Raw genomic sequence first — 25,128 nt, 5'->3', positions numbered from 1 at the left:
GGCGGTTGGCCCCTCGATCGCATGGAAGCGTCGAGGTAGGAATGCCAATGTCGCGCCTTGCTTATGAACCAAAGGACAAAGCATTAGTAAGGTTACAGAGCTCGCCGTTCGTTCCGGCGATTGAGAACGCACCACTTCCATCAGGCTTTCACCAGCCTAAGTTCACTACTTACGAAGGAAAGACAGACCTTTACATGCACTTAAGCCACTTTCGCCAGGTTATGGCAGTATACCGGCAGAACGAGGCCTTAATGTGTATTCTGTTCCCATCTAGCCTGGGCGACCTAGGTTTAACCTGGTTCGAAAGGCTACCAGCAGGCAACATCGCCTCCTGGGCGCAATTGGCAGAGGCGTTCATAACTAGGTTCAGAACGAACACTAAAACACCAATGGAGATCGATTAGCTACTCTCCATTGACATAGGCGATAAGGAGACGTTGAGATCCTACAACAGTCGTTACTGAGAAACCTTCAACCAGATAAGAGATTGCCTCACAAATCTCACCATCGCGCAGTATAAAAGGGGTCTACCAGTTAGAAACAAGTTGAGGGACTCAATTACTATGACGCCACCCCTCACGATGGAGGCCTTAATGGAGAGAGTGCACCAGCACATTCGAGTGGAGGAGGATGGCACATGTGCTAAAGCAAAATCTGGCGCAACAGCAATACCAGATAAAAAGACTACGGCAAAAGTCAACACAGTAGAACGACCGAGCAGGAATAGGCGAGGTAAACGGGCCAACAGAGAGGACTCAGACAAAAGGTGGTTAAGAGTCAGCACTGTCATTACCACGGTTTTTAAAAACCCAATCTACCGGATTCTCAGTGAAATACGCGATGAACCTTTCGTCCGATGGCCAGCTAAGTTAGGAGAAGTACAAAAGGACTAAGACGAAAGATCCCGGTGCACCTTCCATGATGAAAAGGGGCACCGCACTGAAAATTACACGCCGTTGAGGCAGCATTTGGAGGAGTTAGTGGCAGAGGGGCATTTGGACCAGTACATAGAAGGAGGGACACAACTAGCCCCCCAGAACCACAACAACCCAAACGGAATGCCGGTCGACGCCCCACCTCAAGGCGTAATTAATGTAATACATGGAGTATTCGAACCGGAGCGGGTATATGAACTCAGGGAAATGATCAAAAAGACTGAGCACTTAAGAGAGGTATTAAGTGCACAGCCTGCCATAAAAAAACGGAGAACAGAGGCCACGAATGTCATATCTTTTTTAGACAAAGACTTGGCGAGAATATATTGCCCTCACAATGATGCATTGGTTGTCACTCTCCGCGTCAAGAACTATGACATCAAGCAGATTTTGATTGACCAAGGGAGCTCATGTGAGATAATGTACTACGAAACCTTCAAACAATTGAAACTGGAGGACAAAGACTTGGCACCTGCAACATCTCCCCTGATCGGTTTCAACTTAATGCCAGAATGGCCAGTGGGCAAGATAATCCTCCCAGTCAGAGCAGGAAGCATGACGAAACAGGTGGAATTCTGGGTATTGAAAGTCCCTTTCACTTACAATATAATCTTGGAGAGGACATGGTTGCACGCCATGTGTTCGGTAGTCTCAACCTACCATCAAGTATTGCGATTCCTCAACGAAGCCGGAGTAATTGAAGAGGTTTTAGGAGACCAAATTATGTCCAAACAATGCTTCGTCACAGTAAATGGCAGCCGCGCTGCCAAAGGGTATGTACAAATGGTGAAAGAACCTGAGAGCAATGAATTGTTCGCGGATGTTGGCAAGGCCGCTGAACAGAAGGCAGTGGAAGACTTGGTACAGGTAAGGATAGATGAAAAGAACCCAGAAAAGTTCTTTTTGCTCGGCTCGTCATTGTCCAGCACTGAGAGAATAGAGGTCATAGAGTTCTTAACCTTTAACATCGAAGTGTTTGCCTGGACACCATACGACATGCCTGGCATTGACCCAAACTTCATCTGTCACCAACTGAATGTCCATCCAACTGCCAGACCGATTATACAACGCACTCGCAGATCAGTACTCCACCACACTGAGATAGTGACAGAGAAAGTAGAAAACTTGCTGGAAGCAGGAGCCATCAGAGAAATGCACTATCCCAGATGGATCTCCAATATTGTGGTAGTGTCAAAGAATAATGGAAAATGGCGTGTCTGCGTGGATTATAAAACAGTCAACAAAGCATGCCCAAAGGATAGCTTTCCCTTCCCACGAATAGACCAACTGGTAGACCTGACGGCAGGGCACAATCGGCTTAGCTTTCTTGATGCATATAGAGGTTACTATCAGATCGCTATGTATGAGCCAGACCAGGAGGTCACATCCTTCACAACTCCTAGAGGGTTGTATTGCTACAATGTCATGCCCTTTAGCCTAAAGAACGCAAGAGCAACATTCCAACGAATGGTCACCAAAATGTTTGAACCATTGTTAGGCAGAACAATGGAGGCTTACATTGACGACATGGTGGTCAAAGGCAAGGATGAGAAAGATCACCTCAGGGGCCTAGATGAAATGTTCCAGATACTAAAGAAGAACAAGTTGCGCCTAAATGCATCCAAGTGTGCGTTCGGCGTAGGATTAGACAAATTCCTAGGCTTCTTGGTGACCAACCGAGGTATAGAGGCAGACCCCTCTCGGATTAAAGCAATCTAGGATCTAGAGAGGCCCAACTCAGTAAAAGAAGTGCAGCATCTCACTGGCATGGCAGCCGCGCTCAACCGGTTCATAAGTTAGTCGTCGGACAGATGTCAACCATTCTTCTAAGCACTGAAGGCCAAGTTTGAGTAGGATGAAGAATGTGACCACGCCCTAGAAAGCTTGAAAGAATACATGTCTTCTTCACCATTGCTAGTAACCCCAATACCTGGAGAAGAGCTCTTTCTGTACCTGGCAGTTTTGTAGCATGCAGTCAGCGCAGTATTGCTCCAAGCGGAAGGAATCCAACACCTGCCCATCTTTATGTTAGCAAGACCTTGCTGGGCGCAGAAACCAGGTACTTACCATTGGAAAAACTGGCCTTAGCCTTGATGATGGCATCAAGGAAGTTGTCACATTACTTCCACGCCCACACCATAATCGTCCTCACAGCTTTTCCATTAAAATCTTTGTTTGAGAGGGCAAACTTTTCTGGGCGAATCTTGAAATGGGCGATGGAATTGGGACAGTATGATATCAAGTTTCAACCCAGAATCGCAATAAAAGCCCAAGCTTTGACAGACTTTGTAGCAGAATTCACACCAGGAAGTCATCACATCTGCCCAGTTGACTTGACTGGTACAATTGAAATGGGGACGAAAAGTGTCGCAGTAAATGCGCAACCCCTAATAGAAGATACCCAGCCACATTGCGAATCACACAAGCTTGAAGATAAGCAGGAAAATGGGCATACCACTTGGAGGATGGAGACGGCAAGGCCATTCCCAAGCCATGGAACACTGCCAATCTCAAACTATTTTATTTTTAGCTTTTCTTTAAAGTACTTGTAATTTTTCCTTTTTCAATTAAACAAGTAGTTTCTTTTCAGTATAATAGTTTTCTGCTGTAAAAGTTGTTTTAGTGAACTAGGGGCATTGAAAGCAGAGTTGGCCGGAATAACCAACTTTGCGCTCTCTTCAACCAAGAACATGATCTGAGCTGAAGAGGTTGGCTGGAAAAACCAACACTTCTCCTAAGCCAAGATAAGGATCTAGGCTGTAGGACGTTTGGCAGGAATAACCAAACACTTCACTCAAGGTTGGCAGGAATAACCAACTTTGAGCTCTTTTTAGCCAAGATTAGGATCCGAGTTGAAGAGGTTGGCTGAAAAAACCAACACTTACTTTTCCTAAGCCGAGATAAGGATCTAGGCTGTAGGACGTTTGCTAGGAATAACCAAACACTTCACTTAAGGTTGGCAGGAATAACTAACTTTGAGTACTCTTCAGCCGAGATAAGGATCTGAGTTGAAGAGGTTGGCTGGAAAAACCAACACTTAGTTTTCCTAAGCTGAGATAAGGATCTAGGCTGCAGGACGTTTGGCAGGAATAACCAAACACTTCACTCAAGGTTGGCAGGAATAACCAACTCTGAGTACTCTTCAGTCGAGATAAGGATCTAGGCTGAAGAGTGGTTGGCTGGAATAACCAACTTGAAGTACTCTTCAACCGAGATAAGGATCTAGGCTGAAGAGTGGTTGACAGGAATGACCGAGCAAAATACAAGGCTCCAAGACCGAGATAAGTACCTCGGCCAGAGAAAACAATACAAATTATAGTTGAAGAATAAGTGCAGGTGTGGAATCAACCGAGCAAACAGTTAAGGAAAATAAAAGAAGATTCCATTCAAATTTCAAGACAAAGGTACAAAAGATGGGGCCCCAGCCCGGTTACACATTCTTTCCAAAGAAGTAAAAAGAAGGAAATACAAGATCAAGCAAAGAGGTCATCAAGATTCGCATCTATTTCAACTCGAAGCCCGGTTTCAACAGGTAGCTCAGTCACAGTTTCAACCAAGTCTTCCACCGGTGGCTCCACTTGAGCTGACTGAACAACAGGGTCATTGGCGATGACCGGGGCATTGTTAAGCTCGGGGGTTTCTTCTTCGTCCTCACTGTGAAGAAACTTTTACTGAATGGCATTTGCATACTCTACCATGTAGTTCGGTATAAAGTGTGGGGGAGGGTTCAGGAAGACCTTGATTTCTTGGCTATGACTGAGCTGCACCAAAGTCGCCTTCCACCACACTTGAAGAATATATCCTTAACAGCCTCACACTGCTGGATGTAGGTGGCTTCACCTTCCTTGTAACTGCGGTCTTCCGCGGCCTCCATCTTCTTTTCAAGCTCTGTTATTTTGGCGTTCTTCTTGTTCTCAAGCTTGGCCAGCTTACGTAGATATTTATCTTTCAATACGGTCGCAGCTTTCTGCTTGTCTGCCTCAGCCGAGCTGACAAGACTGGTCAGGCGAGCCACCTCGGTTTGTAGCTCGGCCATTTTCTTCTTGCCCTCTTTTCGCTCGGCTGATTTAGCTTCGGCCTCTGCCACGGCCTGCCTTGCGGTTTTTCAAAGCTCCAACACGCGCTTGTGAGCGACGTGGTTCTTCTGTAGGGCCTGCAAAAAGAGGAACAATTTTGAGCTTAACCGAGCTAACAAATGTGGAAATTTGGGCAAGAAAAAAGAGAAACTTACCAGCACCATTGATTTTGTTGCCGAGCGAATGGCCTTCAGCTCGGTAAGGTTGTCATGATGCTCCATATTGATTGGAAGGCATGCACCCTTAGCAAAGTTAAAAGCCAGCCAATGGTCTTTTTTTGCGACCACTGAATCAGAATCAGTGATAGCTCGGTTCTTGTATGTGATCTCGGGCACTCATTCTGAAGTACTAGCCCGGTTTGAACGCACTGGCTCTGGGCTAGTCCGGGTGGAGTGGGGAAGTATGGTGTCTTGTTCATCAATGAGGCGTGGCTCGGTTGTGGAAGTCTGAGCGTGCTTATTTGCCCGAGATGATGAAGGCTGGGCAGTTGGTAGGGCTACCACGGCCTCTTGCGTTTGGCCGGTTTGTGGTACCTCAGCCTGATTTGTTTCGTTAATGAGGGCCCTTACTGCTCTCTTCTTGGCCATTTCTTGTTCTGAAGTTAGTGGAATCAGATTGATTTGAGGAAGTGTTGGATCTAGTTCTGGTGAGGGTTTCAAGAGGAAGTCAGTCACCCTGGTATTCCTCCTGCTGTTGTATCTGTAGGTCAGTTCAAAATTAAGTAGCTGGGCCCAACCTCGTTCGTGGTACCGCAGCGCGGCACGAAGGGCGTCTAAGTTGGGGTAATTGTACTGCGACTTTAGATGATTCAGGTCTGCATAAAGGAAAAAGACAACGGTTAGTACGGTTCAAAACTTACAAAAGAAGTAAAGAACGTACAAAGTGCACTAAGGTTTATATACCGGCTACTCCTTTATTCCAGTTGATTTGGTCACCCGGGATCTGGGCCTCCTGGTCTTCAAAGTTACCCGAGACCCAGAAAAAGTCATCATCATTTACATCCTTGTCTGGTGTGTTTTTTATTATTTTCTCTCAGCGATGTCTTATTCTTAAATAACAAACCCAGCCATCTTTGTTCTAGCCAAGTGAATACTGGTGAAATAGCTCAGCTAAAGCGAGATTAAGGCCAAGCCGGCGGTTTAGCTCGGCGATGCCATTTATTATCCTATACGAATTTGTGGAAAGCTGTGTGGGGCAGAGATTTGTTTGTCTGAGGAATTCACAGAGAAGAGGCTGAACAGGAAAACGGAGTCCAGTTTCTACAATGGAAAGGAGTGTGAAGGGAACGAAGCCAGTTTTTTCCCAAGAGGTAGTGTCTAGTTCGGCTAAGCTAAGGTGGACATCATTAGGGATATGGTAGTCCCTTCGGAACTCGGCCATAGCCCCTGGGGAGTTTACTAAGAACCTATATTTACCCATGTGGTCTTAAATTATGTATAATTTACCAAAGTATTGGCTCGATGGCGAGATGACGCTAAGTATCTCGGTTGAGCGTTCAAGGGAGTGCCTGGCCAACCTAAGTCTGCAAAGTAAAAAAGAAAAGTGTTAAGCACAGATCGATAGACCGTGCTAAAAGTAACGAAGGCAAAATAAATATTATCTTAGCTCGGCTACGTAGGATACTATTCATTCTTAGCTCGGTTTGAGCGAGGGACTTTAGCTCAGTTAAGTAAAATTAGAAACTCGTATCCCGGTAGAAGCTTATGGTGCAGTATTCTTAGTTCGGTTTTAACTAAGAGAGCTGGTTTGGCCCCAAGTTATAGCTCGGTCGGTGGTTGAGGCTTTCTAGCACGGTATTGCGCGAACCTAATACAGTTCGCTAGCTCGGCTAAATGAAACAGAAGGTGCTTAGACCTATTGGAACTACAGGTATGGCGTGAAGTTTTAGTTCGATTGTGCCTAAGCCTTGAGTTGCCCAAACAGGCTTTTAGCTCGGTCACACCACGATTCTAGATTCAAACTTCATATTTTTTGAATCCAGATGGTGTGTTCTTAAAACCTATGGTTTGGGGGTCTAGTTTTTGGTGCTATCCGTTCTTCACATTATCATCAAAACTACAGAGTATGTTTTCTAATGTATATGAGTGTATATATATATATATATATATCCATCTTATGTATATATTCGCAAGATGAAAGGAAAGAAATAGGAAATGGGATTGAGTTACTTACAAGTATGAAGACAAGTTGATGAAGATCGAAGTCGCGAGGGAGAGCATCGTAGGTACTGAGGTTGCAAAAATGGAGGCTCAAGCAAAAGAGAGAGAATGATGAATAGTAGAAGTGGTGGATTCAAAGCATAGGGTTTTTTGTTTAAAGCGTATGGAAAAGGCGGGACTGTTCAAAATACGCGAAGTACGAAGACGGCTGGTACAGCTGTGCTTGACCAATGGAGGTCAGCCACGTGTCCATGGAATAAAAAGCGATTCAGTTCTGCAGCGACTGAAAAGACATTTTTTTGACCGGACTGATCGGTAGCCCGGCGGAGTTATAGCACGGTTGAAAGGCTAAGGTTTTTAGCTCGGCTGGTGATAGGTAATCCCAATCATGCTATGCAGATGGAATTAAGAGGCAATTGAGAGGGAGTTTTTATGTGCATTGGGGCCAAGCTAGGCCAAGGCATGGTAAATGGGCCGTTCTTTGGGTCGTGGGGAAAAAGAGCTTAGCAAGTGGATCGCGGTCCAAGTGGTAGCTCGGTCCAAGTGTGAAAAGGGCTCAGCAAGTGTTAGCTCGGTCCAAGTGTGATTATAGTCACCAGTCGGAGTAGAGATAGCTCGACCATAGCATGCGGAGCCGAGGTATGATGGTTTCTCATGGTGAACCTCGCTTTGATTAGCACGGTCGAAGCTTGCTGAAAATTAGCTCGGTCTCAACAGGCAACTGAGGTACAAGTAAACAAGAGTTGAGCTATGAGTTGCATGTGAAGGCGTGGGATTAAGTATGACAAAGTGCTAGTGTTATCTCGGTCATACCTTCATCCAACCGAAGTAAAACCATCTCACTTGGTTTAAGCAGTGAGAGGGGTGTTGAAGAATAAGCATTATCTTTCAGGAGTATGGTTCCTAGGAAGACTCTACATGGAGGAATAAGAGTCCTATTAGGATTGTGCCACACGAGACTTATAAAAGCTCACAACATCACCTATGGAGAGGTAACAGAACTTTGATTCTCGAATACACAAAGCTTTTGTCTATTTATCTATTTTGCTAACTTAGGCATCGGAGAGGTATCCGGCACACACTCGCCAGCTAGCTCACGCTTGTGTTTTTAAGGAGTAAAGCGACGACGTACGGAGGAGTGCAGACTTGATTAACAGGATTATACGAGAATATTATTTCGTGCTCGTACAATAATAATTAAGCTAATGGATTGAATTAATGGAGCTGATAAACAAATTAACTAAACATTTGAAAATATCAAAGAAACAATTAATAATTGAGCTAAAACAAACAGATAGATATGTTCTAACAGATATTCTTAGAACAACTATTATATTCAGCCTCAGGTCACAATTATATTCAGCCCCAGGTCACAATTAAAAAAATACAAACAGATATGTGTAAGATTCAACAATCACAATTATATTCAGCCTCAAAAAAATACAAATAGATATCTTCACATAATTTCGACTTCAGAACACACCAGAAGTGGTAAAATACACTCAGAAGCCACAATCAATTAAGAGAAAATACCTAGATGAGTAGATTGTATAGCCAATCCTAGTTGTGTTTCTTTCTACACACAAAATAGCAAACCAAATGTCAGATCAATAACATATCAAGAACTGAGATTACATTACATAAACTTTGAACTGAGATTAAGAACTAAGATTACATTACATAACAAATCCTAGTTGTGTTTCTTTATTATCAAGTCCCATAACTTTGAAATCCATTACATAAACTGGGATTACATATTTTAACAATAAAAACCATATCATATATATATATATATATATTTAACAGATCAAGAACTCAAGTGATTAATTAGATCGAGATCAATAACAAATCAAGAACTCAAGTGATTAGATCGAGATCATATATATATATATATATATTTCAAATAAATAAATTTAGAGAAAAAAAAAAAGAGGTCGAACAGAGATACTTTATATATATGTATGTAAACCCCCCTATATCGAAATCGAGAGAGAGAGAGAGAGAGAGAAAGAGAGAGAGATATATACCCTTTGAAATCGGCGGTGATGGAGGATCACCGGCGAGAGAGGAGTGGCAGTGAGGGGCAAGCAGCTGTCGTGTATGTGAGAGAGAGAGAGAGGGAGGCAAAACCCTAAGTTCTAACCAGCAGCGGTGGCGAGGGAGGAGGATCGACAGTGAGGTACGAGCGGCAGTGAGGGAGGATCGGCGCCGTCGTTGTGTAAAAGAAAGGGAGAAGAAGGCGAAACCCTAGAGATAGAGATAGAGAGAGAGAGAAAGCAAGAGCAGAGAGAGCGGCTATGTGTGCGTTGTGTGTGACTGGTCAGCCAAAACCCTACACACATACATATGTTATATATAAGCAGGGGCAAAATAGTAAATTCACATTAAGGGGCAACCGGGCCGAGGATCGGGGCCGGGGTCGGGCCAGGTCCGGGGCTGAAACATGTATCCCCGTCCCCGATCCGAATATCATTGGGGATTTAATTTTTAATACCATCCCCGGCCCATCGGGGGTATTTTTCGAAGAATAACCGCTCAATTCGAGGTCGGGGGATTGGGTCCCCGTCGGGCCGGGTTCCGATTGTCATCTCTATTCTTACATCACCAGAATAAACGTACATAAAAGGACTAACGTCGCACGTAAATATCTATTATTTATTTTATTATGTAGACATTTTATTTTATTATATGTATCTAGCTATATAGTTTTATTTATAACTTTTCAAACTTTCTGATCAAATTAAAATAGTTTTTTTTTTAATGAACCTAGCTCTGATACCACATTTGTCACGACCCAACCCCAGGGGCTTAGGGCTGGAATCGCAATTTACTAATTTATTTACAGCAAATTAAATAACGCAGGCGGAGACAAATAAAAAATAATTAAACAGAAAATTTACTTCATTCTATTATTTTAATAAGAGAAAATACACCCATAGGGCTTTTATTTATTTATATTTTTATTATGCAGTGACCGACCCTCAGTAAAAAAAATAAATAAATAAAAGAAAAAAAAGGAAAAAAAACAAAATAATGGATCAACATCAATTCTTGTTCAGGTTTCATTACTTGAGGTTACGGGTCTTCCTTACATCTCATCACTTGAAAGAGTAACAGTTATAAGCACACAGTAGAATGAGAAATATTATGCCAAAAGTATAGGGAACACAAAATAACCATGGATAGTTAGTAACGTTAAAACATTTACATAACTTAATTTGAATAAACAAATTATTCAAAATAGCAGAAACTGAAATACGAAAATTATGTAAATAAATAATCATAACCACGATACAGAACAGAATAGAACAGAGGTCACAGAAGTGACAGTCAGAACAGAGATCAATGGATCCATGACAAACAAAAGACCACAAAATGGCTAAACAGAGGCCAATGGTTATTTAAGTCCCCCAAGGCGTGGGACTCTCGTGGTGGTACTTACAAAACATAATTGTTTATAAGGTCATTGTCAAATATTTTTTAAAATTTAAACAAACATATGCATACGTTCCATTTTAAACAAATAGAGTTCAAAAAACAATCCACGTAATTGAAATATTAATATAATTTATAAAACATAACTTGTATAAAATAAATTATAATAAGTCAAAACATACGTAAAATATATTATGGTGAGTCAAGATATAATATAACTCACCTTAATATTAATTCCTACTATTTCCCTCCTATTTACGCTAGCTTCTCGAGACCATTTCCTTCCTCCTTCCTGTCTTTTTTTTTTTTTTTTTTTTTCCTTCTTTTCCCCTCATTCCTTTACTCAATTCGCAGCCCCCCCTCTTATATATACACAAGCACATGATGCCTAAAAATGGTGACTCACTTCCCCTAAGGCCTAGATAACACATGTGGCACAACATCCTTCTCCTGGAGAGATTTATAAATCTTCTTAATTAATTGTTAGTTAATTGATGTTAGCCTTATCACTTTCTGTTGGTTTTATTATATTTGGTATGCTTATTCTTAGTATGACTATTGCCTACTATTATTATCATTATTATTCTTATTCCATATATTTATTTTATTATTGTAACGCCTCAAATTTCTAGCCCAAATGATAATGCAACAATCATGACTCTCTTAAAGGAAAACCAAATATAACTTCCCATACTTACATTACATAATAATAATAGTTCCTCATGCGATATTACATTGATTCAACAACAAGTAATAAACCAAATAAGCACCCCCAAGGGTTTACAATCTTCCAAGGCTTAAGCTCGGTACACAAAATGGTTATTCAAACCCACACATACATAGCCATTGGCTTACAAATAGGATCAAAGCAAATGAGAACTTTAATGCTCTCAACACACACATTTTCACACCCTCAATTAGGCAGATTCACCACGTCTTTTCCTGCACAAAAATCCGGTAGGGTGAGCATAAAGCCCAGTAGGAAATCCTTAACAAAGTATATGAATGTACATGCCATGCCATGCTTTTTTGAAAATAAAACACATCTTCATCTTTTGAAAATCATCATACTCAATGACGTTATGCAACTTCAATTGTTCAAAATTTATTTAATTAAAGGGGACGGTAAATACAACTCTGGTAATCCCTAGGTCGGTGTCTGCAAGTAGACTGTACGAGTACTACCAATTGTCATTTTTACCGGTATTAACTGGAAGGCTCGACACCTATCCACGCGACTTTCTGGTCTTTCACCAAGGACACTCAGGCCAACTTAAACAATTTCATCTACACCACCTATCAAGACTTATTACCGTATTTACCCCAAAATCATTTCATGAAAACCCATTTCGCAACATTCTTTTCTCAATACAAATTTCCAAAGCTTAACATAGTCCAATGAATTGAAATGTCAATGTATGCTTAATAATGCAATTCAACATTATTTCCATATTCAATTGTTCCACACAATATACCATTGTGATCAAAATTCCCAATCCTCTTTTCATCACAATTCCACAAGAGGAATATATATATATATATATATATATACTTTTATATCCAATTCATTCAAGAGAATAACGTAATTCCCACATTTTGAGCAATCTTAACAGTTTAGTCAATTCAAGACTAAATCAACATTTTAACAACAATTTTCAAAATAAACAACATTTCTCATTTTTTTCACAAAATTCGTCATTTATATATAAATAAACAATTTTCAAAACATCCATTTATTTTGGTATACAAAATAAATATGACAACATCTTCCAAGGATTTTCAACATCTTTCAAAAAAAAGACCAAATTTCTAGGTTTTCTCACCAAAACCATTTATCTCCAAGATATTTAGAAGAATCTCCCCAAAATTATCTTTCTTCAATCAATATGGTTCAAAACCTTCAATTTCTATTTTAAAAGGAAAAGAAATTAAACCCTCTTTCAAAATCACTCATCTTCTTGAAATCAACAATCAATTTCTCAAAGTTAATCAAAGGATGATTTCGAAAATCAACTAGTTCTTGCAAAAACATATATATAACTCTAAGAAAATTTCTATCTCAAGTTTTGAAGAAGAAATGAGATGAAACCCCCAAAATTAACGGTGTCGAAACTCGATCTTCACCGCACACAACGAAGCCCTCGAGATGATAATCAACTTTGATGAAGAACTTAGGTCTAAATCCCAATGAATTTGGAGAAATCAAAGAGAGAAGATGACTTCTAGAGAGAGAAGCTCCCGATCTGGAATTCTGGAGAGTTTTAGAGAGAGAAAGAGAACTGAAAAAGTGATATAAAATATCAGATTCACGAACTGATATAACATGGTTCGCTCGAGCGTGGAATGCCCCCCGTTCGAGCGTCAAATACACTAACCCAATACTTTTGCAGACAGGTCAAACTTCTGAAACCAAACATTCTCTGCTCGAGCGCATAAACAGCCGCTCGAACAGACAAGCAACTTCGAATGCATTTTGCATTTTTGTTTTGGGGGCGCTGCCCCCTGGACCCCTGCGAACTGACCGGGCAGCTCGACCCCCGCTAGGGCGTTGCCCTTGGACCCGCCAAAGGGCACTGCCTCCTGAACCCCCGCGAGTTGACCAGGCAGCTCGACCCCCGACCAGCCCAGTCGAAGTGGCAAATCATGAAAAAATGATCGAAACTGGGATCGCTACAATTATTATTGTTATTATTTATTTATTTATTGTTTTACTAAAAAAATAATATCACATACAACCACAATTATATATAACTATAAATATTTACGTGGTATTTAATTAAACGTTCAGGGGGTCACATTATGTGCGATTTACCCTATTTAAATTTGAAAATAAATACATAATCCCCTTATGTCTACCATGTATTTCACACTTACTGTTAAGTTATACGAAATGTTTAACGGTACATTTCAGTCTACAAATTATATGGTCATTTTCAAATGTTAGGAAATAAACTGCACATAAGTCAAATCACAAGAAGTAAAATGAAATTTACTCTTCGTTATTTATGCTTGCATTTTCGCATGTTTTTTAAAAATTAAGTTACAAAAATTATTTTAATTTACTTTCAAAAGTTTTTGAGTAAATTACAAATACATTCCCTGAGATTTGCTTAAAGTACAGATTGTCTCTTGTAGTTTGAAAATTTACAAATACTCCCTTGTTAAATTTTTTTATTTAACAGAATTAACAAAAAAAAAACATAATTGCTCTCTATACAATAATAAAATTACCTAAATTATTAATTAAATATATTGATAACATCATTGAAAACTGTTAATTGACTTGATGATTTATTAATAGGGGCGATTTGTTATGAAATTAAAAACCTCATAAGGTGGAATATGATTTTTAAAACCTCATAAGGTGGAATATGATTTTTAAAATCACAGAGAATAATTTATATTTTAATCAAACTTGAGGAATGTACTTATAATTTACCCTTTTAATTAATAAACTATCATTTTATGCTTTTGCCCTTGTAAATTTTATGTTTTAGGAATAAATTTAACATAAATAGAAATGAGAATAGTAAATTTAAGTTTTACAAAGATAATATACTCCATAAACCTTAAAATATAAACATTTTAAATTATTAAATAGAATTTAAAAGTTGAGCCCACTAGGCTATACAATGCCTCTCCCGTCCGATTATGGATGGGAAAGTAGGGCTGGGTAGCAGATATACCGATCTGCAAAAATTGACCGAGCGAACCGAACCGATCCGCTGCATTTTGGACGGATGCGTGATGACTAGCGGATGGTTACGGATTGATTTTCTCCAATCCGCCAATCTGGCGAACGGATGGCGAATTTGAAATTCCTTTGGCCACAATCGAACCGAAAAACCGCGAGCACCCCTAGTAATTTATAAGACTTTGTGTTTTCAATTTGTTTAAATATTCTGTTTGTGTTTTCAATTAAAAAAGAATTTAAATATTCTATTGAAAAAAGTTTTCAACTTCAATATATTTTTTGAATTGAAAAAAATAAACGTATTATTTATCTATATTTTTTGATTTTTAAATCTATCTCTAAAAATAATAAATAGAAAATATGATATATGCCGGTTGATTTTTATTTTCAAAAACAGATATAAATGTAACAATATAGAGACATACAATTTCTATTACTGCTCTGTTCATGATTTTTGTGCTTTGAATTATTTTTAGGAAAAAGCCCAGTGGAGGTGACCCCCACTACCCCCACTGTTTATTGATTGGTCCAATTTTTTTTTTTTTTTTTGGCCTTGGTCTCACAGCTCCCCACGTGGAGGTAGGGGTGCTAGGGGTCACTCCCCACTGGGGGTCCCAGCACTACCGTTGTTTTTATATTTTAAGAATCACATATTGTAATACTTTATGTGGATGAGGCATATTGTGATTGTAGTATGTGGACGAAGTATGCAGTGATTGTGATATTCTAAAGTTTCAAACTTTCTTGTTTTGGATGAGGCATGCAATGATTGTAATATTTTTTTAAGTCATTGACTGTAATACTTTATTCTTTTTTTTTTAAGAAGTGCACAAGTTGAATTATGTTGAAAATTTATAAAATTTTAAACCGCCAAACTAATTCACATCCATCCGCCAATCCGCTTAATCCACATCCGTCGGATTGGCGAACGGATGCAAATTAATTTTTTCCAATCCGTTAATCTAACGAACAGATAGCGAATTAAAAGTTTTATAGCCGCAATCGATCCGCGCCCACCCTTATGAGAAAGAAGTTCATCCCGAATATTAAAACAATGTAAATTGATCACACCCCAAGGGTGTTAAGAGTAATTTACCATTTACCTGTTTTTTTTCAAAGTACCACAATTGTTGTGGCCGCTTTCAGTTTGATGCCTGTCGGCCAACTTGGGGGAAGCAAAAAATGGCTTATTAGTTTTTGAATTTCGAGCGAATTTCGTTTCAAATTCTTCATATTTCTGAATCGAAACCCTAAATCAAACAATGGTGAAGGGAATCGTTGGGGGCCAAAACCTTCCTGCAGATGTGACTCAGCTGATTGATCAGTTGGAGCGCCATTGCTTGGCTCCAGATGGATCTCTCGTCTCAAAATCCACTTTCTACGATCTCCAACTTGTACTCTCTCTCTCTCCCACATTGATTTACATTGTATATGATCTGTTAAAGTTTGTGATTGATGGGCTGATTTGTGTTGCAGGCGAGAGATGAAATGTCGAGAGAGAGATTGCGGTACTTGGAAGCCATGGTAAAACACTGTTTTTTTTTTTTTTTTGGGGGGGGGTACATTTTGGGAATTGGTTTTGTCTAGGGTTTATATGTGATTGTGTGTTTTGCGGAATTAGAATATTATATGTGTATGTGTATATTTTTTTAAAATTTTATATCTAAACTTTTGGACTGTTGGATTAGAATGGAACATGGTTGAATTTGAAAATCTTTTAGGAGTTATTTACTGAATGTGAAGTTCTTAATTTACGGAACCTGGAGTTTTAAATTAACGGAATTATAGGCTAAAGTTCTGAAAAAAAAGGGGGGAAATTTCAAAAAAAATGGGAAGTAGAAAAATAATATCAAACTCATGAAAGTACAGGTGATTTATGCAAATGAATATAGGACTTTCATGAGTTTGTAATTATTTTTTTCTACTTTTGACTTTTTTAAAATTTTCTAAAAAACAAAGTGTGAGCAATTAACATTGAAATTATAGAAAAATTCACACCAAATGGACTCTACAAGTTATATAATAGTATATATATGTTAATTGATGATCAATGGGTTGATAGTGGGTGGTGTTTATTTAGGCAATTTATTCCGAGGCAACTGCCATGGTAGAAGAGTATCAGCAGGCTGTTGCAGTGGCTAACCTTGGAGGTATTCGTGATGTCCAGGTTCTATACCCGCAACTTGGCCTGAAGAACTCACCTCAGGTTTCAAATTTTCATTGTTTTGTAGTTAGTTTTTATTTTGGATTACAATGTATCTCAATTACAATGAAGTAGAATAAATCATCAAATACAACCCAAATCATAATTACATATAAACTTCCAAAGAGGGTGAAAGACCCCAAATAAAATAAGGGGAATAAACCCACAGGTAGGTGGGGAGACTCAAACTCCTTACCACCTAATCAAATGCAAGAGCTCTTGGCCAACCGCGTTGGTTGTTTTGAAGTTAGTCTCAACATAGATAATTTGTATGATTATTTTGAAATATTATTTTTATCCGTATAAATTGGGAGTCGAAGTACATAAACAAACAGACAATCTAAGTTGCATTCATTATATCTCCAATATTTGTCTAATTTAACAAGTGCATTGCAAATGCAAATTTGCTAGTGTAAGACATGTGTAATGTTAGAGATGCATACTATGCTGAAGGAGGAGCCTAGTTAAACATATATAATTGTCAGAACACATTGCACAAAGCTAGTCTTTAAAAGGATTTTGAAAAGAACTAACACTCTGTTTAGTTTCAATTTTCAGAATTCACTTCACAGAAAATTCTACTTTTTCATTTTTCATATTTTTTTGTTTTCATTGAATTTTTTTAATATTTTAAGTATTTTTTTTAATTTTTAGAGACACCTAACATAAATATACTTAAAAAGTATAATATCTGTGAAAAAAATCTTTAAAAAATTGACTCAATATCAAAAATACAAAAATTCAATACATTTTTCGTATTTTTGTATATTTATTAATTTTTTAAAATATTTTTTTACAAATATTTTAGTATTTAGACACATTTAAGTAAGGTGCATATAAAAAAGTAAAAAAATTGCTTAAAATTTTAAAAATATTTACAAAAAAACACGAAAAACAAAAAACCCAATTTTTTAGATTGAGTTTTTTGTTTTTCGTATTTTTTGTTTTGTTTTTAGTGAATATTTTTAAAATTTTAAGTTTTTTTTTTTTTTTTTTTTAAATACACCTTACTTAGATGCATCTAAATAGTAAAATATTTGTGAAAAAATATTTTAAAAAATTAATAAATAAACAAAAATACGACAAATGTACTAGATTTTCATATTTTTTTTGTATTTTTGATATTTAGTGAATCTTTTAAAGATTTTTTTCACAAACATTATACTTTTTAAGTGTATTTATGTTAAGTGTGCCTAAAAATTAAAAAAATTGCTTAAAATATTAAAATTTTTTAGTGAAAACAAAAAAATACGGAAAACGAAAAAGTAGAATTTTTTGAAAAGTGAATTCTGAAAACTGAAACCAAACAAAGTGATTTTGCTTTCATCTCATGTTTGACAGTGTAGATTTTATCTTTTAGCAGTGTAGTAGTCTTGAAATGTGAAGAACTATGATAAGAAATCCATTAAATTCAGGTTTATGAGGCACTTGAGCACCGGTTTGTCGTTGCAGAAGCAGCTCAAAAATTGAGGCTTCCTCTGATTTCCAAGGATGGTGAGATTCATGAGGAAGAAATTGAAAAATGGAGTACACTGTCAAGAAGCTCCCTCGATAGCACGAGTACTAACTTCACAATTAACTCAAGCTCAAATTCTACAAATTACATGAATATTTCTTCAACTAGTGCTGGTGGTAGTGCAAATAATGCATTTTCTAGTAGTTCTATTGATGCAGCTGAACTTGGAGTTGGTGGTGTTCCTAATAAATTCCTTGGAATAACGCCTGCTTATTTATGGCAAACTCAGCTCCAACAAGCAGCATTATCCACGGTTAGACACTTTATATGGTGATAGGATACTCCATCTTTTAGATAAATTATTTTGTGCCTTTAGTAAAGAGATTTATTTCAATCCATGTGGACATGTATATATTGTGTTTTTAGATTGTTGTCAATATTTATGATCCATAGTTATGTCAATTTTTATTTTTTCCTTTTTGTTCTTCTGAATAAACTCTATAATGATGTTAATGGCGAAGTAAATTATCTTCCATTCCCCTTCTATTGTAGGACATGGCTGAGTACCAGATATCACTATTCCGTGAAATTGAGGGCCGTTTGAAAGCTAAATGTGATAAGTTAGCAAATGCCTTTGTCATAGACGACATTGGTTAGTATCAAACTCTCTCTTTCTCTCTCTCGCATGCACATGTGTGCATACACAAGTGCTCATGTTTTATTATCTCTCATGGACTACTTCTCATTATCTCACGGTGTATATTTGTGTTCCATATTTTTTGGCCGGGCAAGTTTGGCAACAACATAAAATAGTCGAAAAGACAAAAAGCCATTACCAAAAAGTCAACTCTTCTCTGTACTTTTTTGCACGTCTTTTCATATAAGGCCAAAAAGCCAACTAAAATAGCTAGTTTCCAAAACAACCTTAAGTAGCCAAACTTTTATTATGCCCAGTTCGAATATCGGCTTAATTGTGCATTATGACTGATGATTTGGATACAATGCCTAGATCTATAGCCACGAAACATGAATTGCACTAATGTTTTGTGCAAGGAATGTTTCAAGCATAGGGCTGCTTGCGTTTGGTAGATTGGTCAAAATTAATGAAGAAATATTGCATCACTTTATGATGAAAAATGAATAAGATGCACCAACATAAAGAGAGATTATGTGCATAATATTACCCCTTCTTTGGTGTTTCAGACACTTCAACTGGACATCAAAATTCAAGTGCTCGGCTTCCGGAAAGGTTTGTGTTATTTTTTCATGTTGTCGTTATTTATCAAGTAATATCTCTCCAAAATGTCGAGTCCACAATGATATACAAATTTTTAATTTTGGAAGTTTCAAATAATTCCGTATATATACAAAATATATACTGCCATATACATAAATCCCGAATATTTCAACAGTAATATGATCACACATACAAGCCATGGTACCATGTTTTATATTCTTCTTGTTGCCATTTAAATGAATAAGATTTGAAGCTTTGCCAGATCAAATTGATCAAAGAAACACTTCAGAAAAAGATGAACATTTTAAAATTTTCTTTTGATAACTAGATGATTATTCATTTGAATTCATCTCATACTTTGCTTTACTTCAATAGCAATGACTTCAGAACCTGTCATTCTTGGATTTTTATTAAAACTGCTTATTCTTAATTTGCCAAAGAATCCAAAACTACCTAAACGGGCATGTATCAATTTTCTTTAATATGTACTTCAATTGTCAGAAACAACTTTCTCAAAAGTTCAGTTGCCTTTAACTTCTGTTCTTTTCTTTACCGGTCATTTATACAGGGTAAAGTTAATTATTGAGGAGATCGAGAGGGAAGAGGCAGCTCTGAGGGAGGATCTATATTCGGCAGACAGAAAATTTGCAGAATATTACAATGTATATGAATATGAGTTTTGTATTATCCATATCTTGTTTTTTTATTCCCTATTATTATTTTAATCAGAATTTCGCTTTGTAGTACAAGTTTGTTGTCATATCATATGTAGGAAGCATATGCTATATATCAGATGATGTGTGACTTGTAAATCATTTTGTCCCTACAAGGTCTTAGAGCAGATACTCGGCGTGCTTATCAAGCTTGTTAAAGATTTGAAGTTGCAACATCAACATAATTATGTAAGCTTGCCACTACTTTGTTATCTTGAACACTAACACTGCATAATACACATGTAACAGTATTAGGTAAATTCCCTTTCCATAATATATGTTCTTTTCTTCCTTGGACGGACATTTGAACTAATTTATTTTAATATTTAATAGGATGAACTTCAAAAAACTTGGCTGTGCAAAAGATGTGAGACCATGAATGCAAAATTGAGGTTTGTATCACCTACTATCGTTTTCTGCTTCTTTCTTTGAACAATTTGTTTTGATTAGCCTTAAACTCATTCATAATGAATTTAAAGAATGTCAAGAGTATCTTCAGATTCTTCCAAGTGGTTAAGTGTGACAGCAAGGCTGATGCAATGAAAACACTGAGACATGCTTAAGTTTGGACAACGTTTCTTCTATTTTTAAATAACAACGGATTTGGAAATTGTTATCTTTCAAAACTCCAACCAATGACTTCAAATTGTTTGCTACTGCAGACTGCCCTTTGTAAAATTTCAGTATCCATTTTTCATAGAATTGTGAATTAATATGCCAAACACTCTTATCAGTTTACAATTACACAATTTATAGTCAATATGGTGGCCTGGTAACTCCTTTTACATGAGAAAGATCACATGCTATTTTCTCACTGTATTGTGTTTTCTTTATTGTGTTACCGATCAATTGACCAAATGTTAGTGAGAATGGTGGAGTTCAATTTGTTTAAGTTTTGAATCTTGGTCATAATTCCTACATGAAGAAAGTCAATTGTCATTTTGCGAGGGTTGCATCTGATGAACCTTTGGTATGTGTTAGTATATATTTTTTTTAAAATTTTTTTTATAGAACACATGTCCATCGATTGTTCTTATGGTTATCTTTCCCACTAGTTTTATATTGTCTCTTGCCCCCCAAAATTTATACAAGCATTTTGCCACTTATGCCTCGTGAATCCCAATTGATTTTTATTTGATGAAAAATGATGCTTCCTATTTTTTATAGGCACTGATACACTGCATTGTTGACTTAGGGTTCTAGAACATATTCTTCTGCTTGAGACTTACACTCAGGAATCAATTCCCGCTCTCCATAAAATAAGGTGATGAATGATGACACTGGTTCAAATTCGTATCGAGCTAATTGTTCAAAGAGGGATTTTGATTGGTTTATCTTTTGTTCCAGGAATTATCTGGTTGAGGCTACAGAAGAAGCTTCGCTTGCATACAATAAAGCGGTAAGTTTTGTCTTAAATGTCATAGCGTTGTAGCATATTGCTATATGTTCTGTTTCTTCTCTTTTTTCTTTTTTGTTTACGCCTTTGTGTGGTTTTTAATTCCAGAGTTGGATATGAACTCTTTAATTGTAGATGGAACATTTGAATGGTAGTTTAAGGAATCATCACTCGTTTATGAAACTGTTAAGGTTTTTTCAACCATAATTAATCGCACTACTAGCTTTGTCTTGAAACAAGGTCGACAATTTGCCCGAACGGTCAACTCACTTGTTCATCATTTTTTAGATGACGAGTCATATTAAATTTCATTTGTTTGGAGTTTTTATTGTTTTGGCTTTTAGCAAATAAGAATATCCATACTTGTTTTCAAATTTTAGAGTTCCTTTTGTTGATTTTCCGACAATATTTATGTGGCAAACCAAGGTATTTGCAATTGTAAAATGTGCACTTCATATAATCTTTCATTTTTTATTCACACTTCTGCAGTGGGGCAATTAATCTTTCATTTTTTTTTAATTTATTATTTTGATTGATGTTTGTAATGTTATGCACCAATATGTTGCTACCATGTACCCTCTCATACTGATACTATGGTCTTTTTACACTTTTGTGATAGAAAATGTGTGGTAACAACATTTTGGTATGTGAAATTGTCATTTCCCTATTTCGAATAAGATACTGCGCGAGTGCATGTGTTTTTCGATATGAACAGTTGTAATGCTGAAGTTTTTACCAGGTTACACGGCTACGGGAATACCAAGGTGTTGATCCTCACTTTGATACAATTGCAAGGCAATACCATGATATAGTAAAGGTAATAATATTAATTTTGCATGTAGAAAGATGATTCTTATTCAGATACTTGGTTTACTTCTGATTTCATATTTTCTTTTAACAGAAATTGGAAAATATGCAATGGACAATTCGCCAAGTTGAAATGGACCTGAATCGTTTACCAGACCACCCTAGCACCTAAGTTACATTGTTGTATTTGTTTTTTTATTCTGAGATTGTGTTTTGTTGTATTGTGTGTGTGTGTGTTGTGTTTTAGCATCATAGCATGTGATATTCTGGTAAGAGATGGTGTATTACTTGCCTTGAAATGTTGGTTTTTTTTACATTACATATATGCATATATAGATTGAAATTAAAAACGATATCATCTCTGAATAATATCATTGGAGATTTACCAGTGATATTTATATATCTTTTTTGAAACATCATCGGTGTAGAGCTGTTATTCACTGCCTATTTGGCATTGCTGCAAACGCATCACAACCTTTTTTGGGATGTGTTTGTTGCAATGTCACAACTGAATTAAAAAAAATTAGTATAGAGCGGTACACGAGGGTAGGCCTGGGCTCTAAATTATAAGATTCCATGTGTATAGGGGTGTTTTGAGAAGGTAAAAAGTTAACTTTTAGTTTTTTATCAAGTTTTTTGGCTTTTTTAGAAAATGATTTGAAAAGTTGGTAAAAAGTTGGGTTTTGACTTCTTTTGTTAATATTTATTTATAGTGTCAAATCAAAGTAAAATGATTAAAATATTCTCGTCAAACTTTGGAATTCTACACAATTTGTGAACTTAGAGGGTATTTACATAATTTGACACGGCAGCGTTTTTATCCCATCCTAAATGCAACAATTGCTTTTTTAGGTTTTTTTTTTGATGATTAAAAAAGGATTCTGTGGTGTCATCATGGCCTCGTGGGTCTTGACCCCGGGATAACTAGTTGCCAATCAGGAATCAACCCCCACCAAGTGAGGGACTCATCACCAGGGCACTAATGGAGCGTAACCACACGTCCCAACAGAGGATAGGTTGTCGAGAGGAGTACAAGACGTCTTCTCTGAAAAGATTTTAAACATCCCCTCTCAAAAATCGACCTTGGCTTAGTGCTGCATTCTCCAGGCCACCAACCCTGGTGGTCTTTTTAGTTGGCTCAGCTTTTTTCCGCAGCACAAAAACGCCCAAAACGGCACTAGGTTAATAGATTTCTCTCAATTTGTCTAGGTTCGATAAATATTGGGATTATTGACTTTTTGTTGATGATGGAGTGCAAATGTAAGAAATGACGTAATAAGACATAAAAGAAAAGTGAAAATTACCAATTGAGGCTTGAGCTGTTAACCCTACATCCAATTCTTGATTCTTCTTAAATCTAAAGCTGTGTTATCCGTACAAAAATAAACATAGAATAAAAGGAGAAATGTGGGCTTCACAAATAAATCACTCTATTCTGTTTTTAATTCACAAAGCGGATTGGATTGGTCCGCGGATAGTTTTTTATAGGTAGATTATTTATTAAAAAAATATTAATATGATAATTATAATTACATGATTTTTTTAGGGGTGCAATTTGGACGTGTTCGATTGGGTTGGGAGGTTGTTTAAGCCCAACCCAAGTTGTACTGAGATCTGCCGAGGCCTGCCCAGGCCCGAATTGTAACCCAAAATTATTTGCCCAAGCCCGACTCGAGTTAAATGCGAATTGCTCGAGTTACTCGAATTGTAAATGAATTTTTTTTTTTGCAGCTATATTATTAAATTATTAAAATTTGACTCTATTTACAAATTTTTTTATTTATTTTATTTTATAGAAAATCATTAATATCCTCAAAACAAATAATTTATATAATGTAAGAGAGATGTCGCTATAGTAGTTATTACAATTTATGAGTGAAAATAAAAAAAGTAAGATTTTATGTTATTTTTATATGTAATAATATATATTCAATATGATTTAATCATTTAATTACTTTAATATCATGCAGGGGCGGAGGGAAGGAGGGCTCAGGGGGGTCATGTGCCCCCCTGAGTTTTGGATTTTTTTTTTTTTTTACAAACATAAAAAAAATATTTTATATAAAAATAAATTATAAAAATATTATTTTGAGTAAAATGTCAATGATATTTTTAAAATTATAAGAACAATAATTATTATTTTGATTGAAAATAAAGAGACTATGATATTATTATCTATGAAAATTTCAATATAATAGTGATCTCTATCATTATTAATATGCAAACATAATTAATTTCAATGAAAATATAGAATTTATTAAATTGGTAAGTTACATTTAATAAGCAGGGTTCACCCACCATGTGTTTCTTTATTATTGGTTGGTAATATCACATGCCAATGATTGCGTGGTATGACTATTATATTAAATTTTTACGCATATATTGTAAAAAAAATTTACTTTATCATTATATAATTTATTTTAAAACTTTATATCCATGACTTTTTTTAATGTTGTCCATGATACATTAATTACAAATAACATATTCACTTTGTTTGGTTTGAGTTTTCTAAAAACACTTTTCAAAAAATTCTACATTTTTGTTTTTCGTATTTTTTTGTTTTTATTAAATTTTTTTTAATATTTTAACAATTTTTTTAATTTTTAGACACACCCAATATAAATATGCTTAAAAAGTATAATTTTTGCGAAAAAATCTTTAAAAAATTCACTAAATACTAAAAATATAAAAAAATACAAAAAATTAATACATTTTTTGTATTTTTATGTATTTATTAATTTTTTAAAATATTTTTTCACAAATATTTTTTTTTTTAGATACATCATGTATCTAAAAAAGTAAAAAAAAAATACTTAAAATTTTAAAAATATTCACTAAAAAAAAATAAAATAAAATATAAAAAAAAACTTAATTTTCAAAAAACTTAATTCAAAAAACTCAAATAAACACACTGATTTTTTTTAAAAAAAATTTTCTTGAAGTCAATTGTAAAAATTTATGTGAAATATTTATGTGAAATATTTTTAATGTTGTAATTAAAAAATGCCCCCTCTGAT

The 25,128-nt window shown here is 36.3% G+C and overlaps 1 protein-coding gene across 1 annotated transcript; it reads left to right on the top strand.

Annotated features, from left to right (window-relative positions):
- The first annotated feature begins 15,376 nt into the window (after positions 1 to 15,376).
- Positions 15,377 to 22,461, top strand: LOC114276337 (AUGMIN subunit 4). Its single transcript, XM_028218129.2, has 13 exons — positions 15,377 to 15,693; positions 15,776 to 15,823; positions 16,380 to 16,505; positions 17,918 to 18,271; positions 18,511 to 18,610; positions 19,162 to 19,207; positions 19,764 to 19,857; positions 20,026 to 20,097; positions 20,242 to 20,300; positions 21,104 to 21,172; positions 21,256 to 21,307; positions 22,044 to 22,121; positions 22,206 to 22,461. Exons 1-13 carry the CDS (start codon positions 15,562 to 15,564, stop codon positions 22,281 to 22,283), a joined length of 1,308 nt encoding a protein of 435 aa, XP_028073930.2. The 5' UTR covers positions 15,377 to 15,561; the 3' UTR covers positions 22,284 to 22,461.
- The last annotated feature ends 2,667 nt before the right edge of the window (positions 22,462 to 25,128 follow it).

The sequence above is a fragment of the Camellia sinensis genome, chromosome 7 (genome assembly GCF_055761805.1).
Source record: "Camellia sinensis isolate YWXY chromosome 7, ASM5576180v1, whole genome shotgun sequence".
Classification (NCBI taxonomy): domain Eukaryota; kingdom Viridiplantae; phylum Streptophyta; class Magnoliopsida; order Ericales; family Theaceae; genus Camellia; species Camellia sinensis.
The sequence above is the reverse complement of the archived record's forward strand: the minus strand, read 5'-3'. Positions and strand labels throughout refer to the sequence as shown.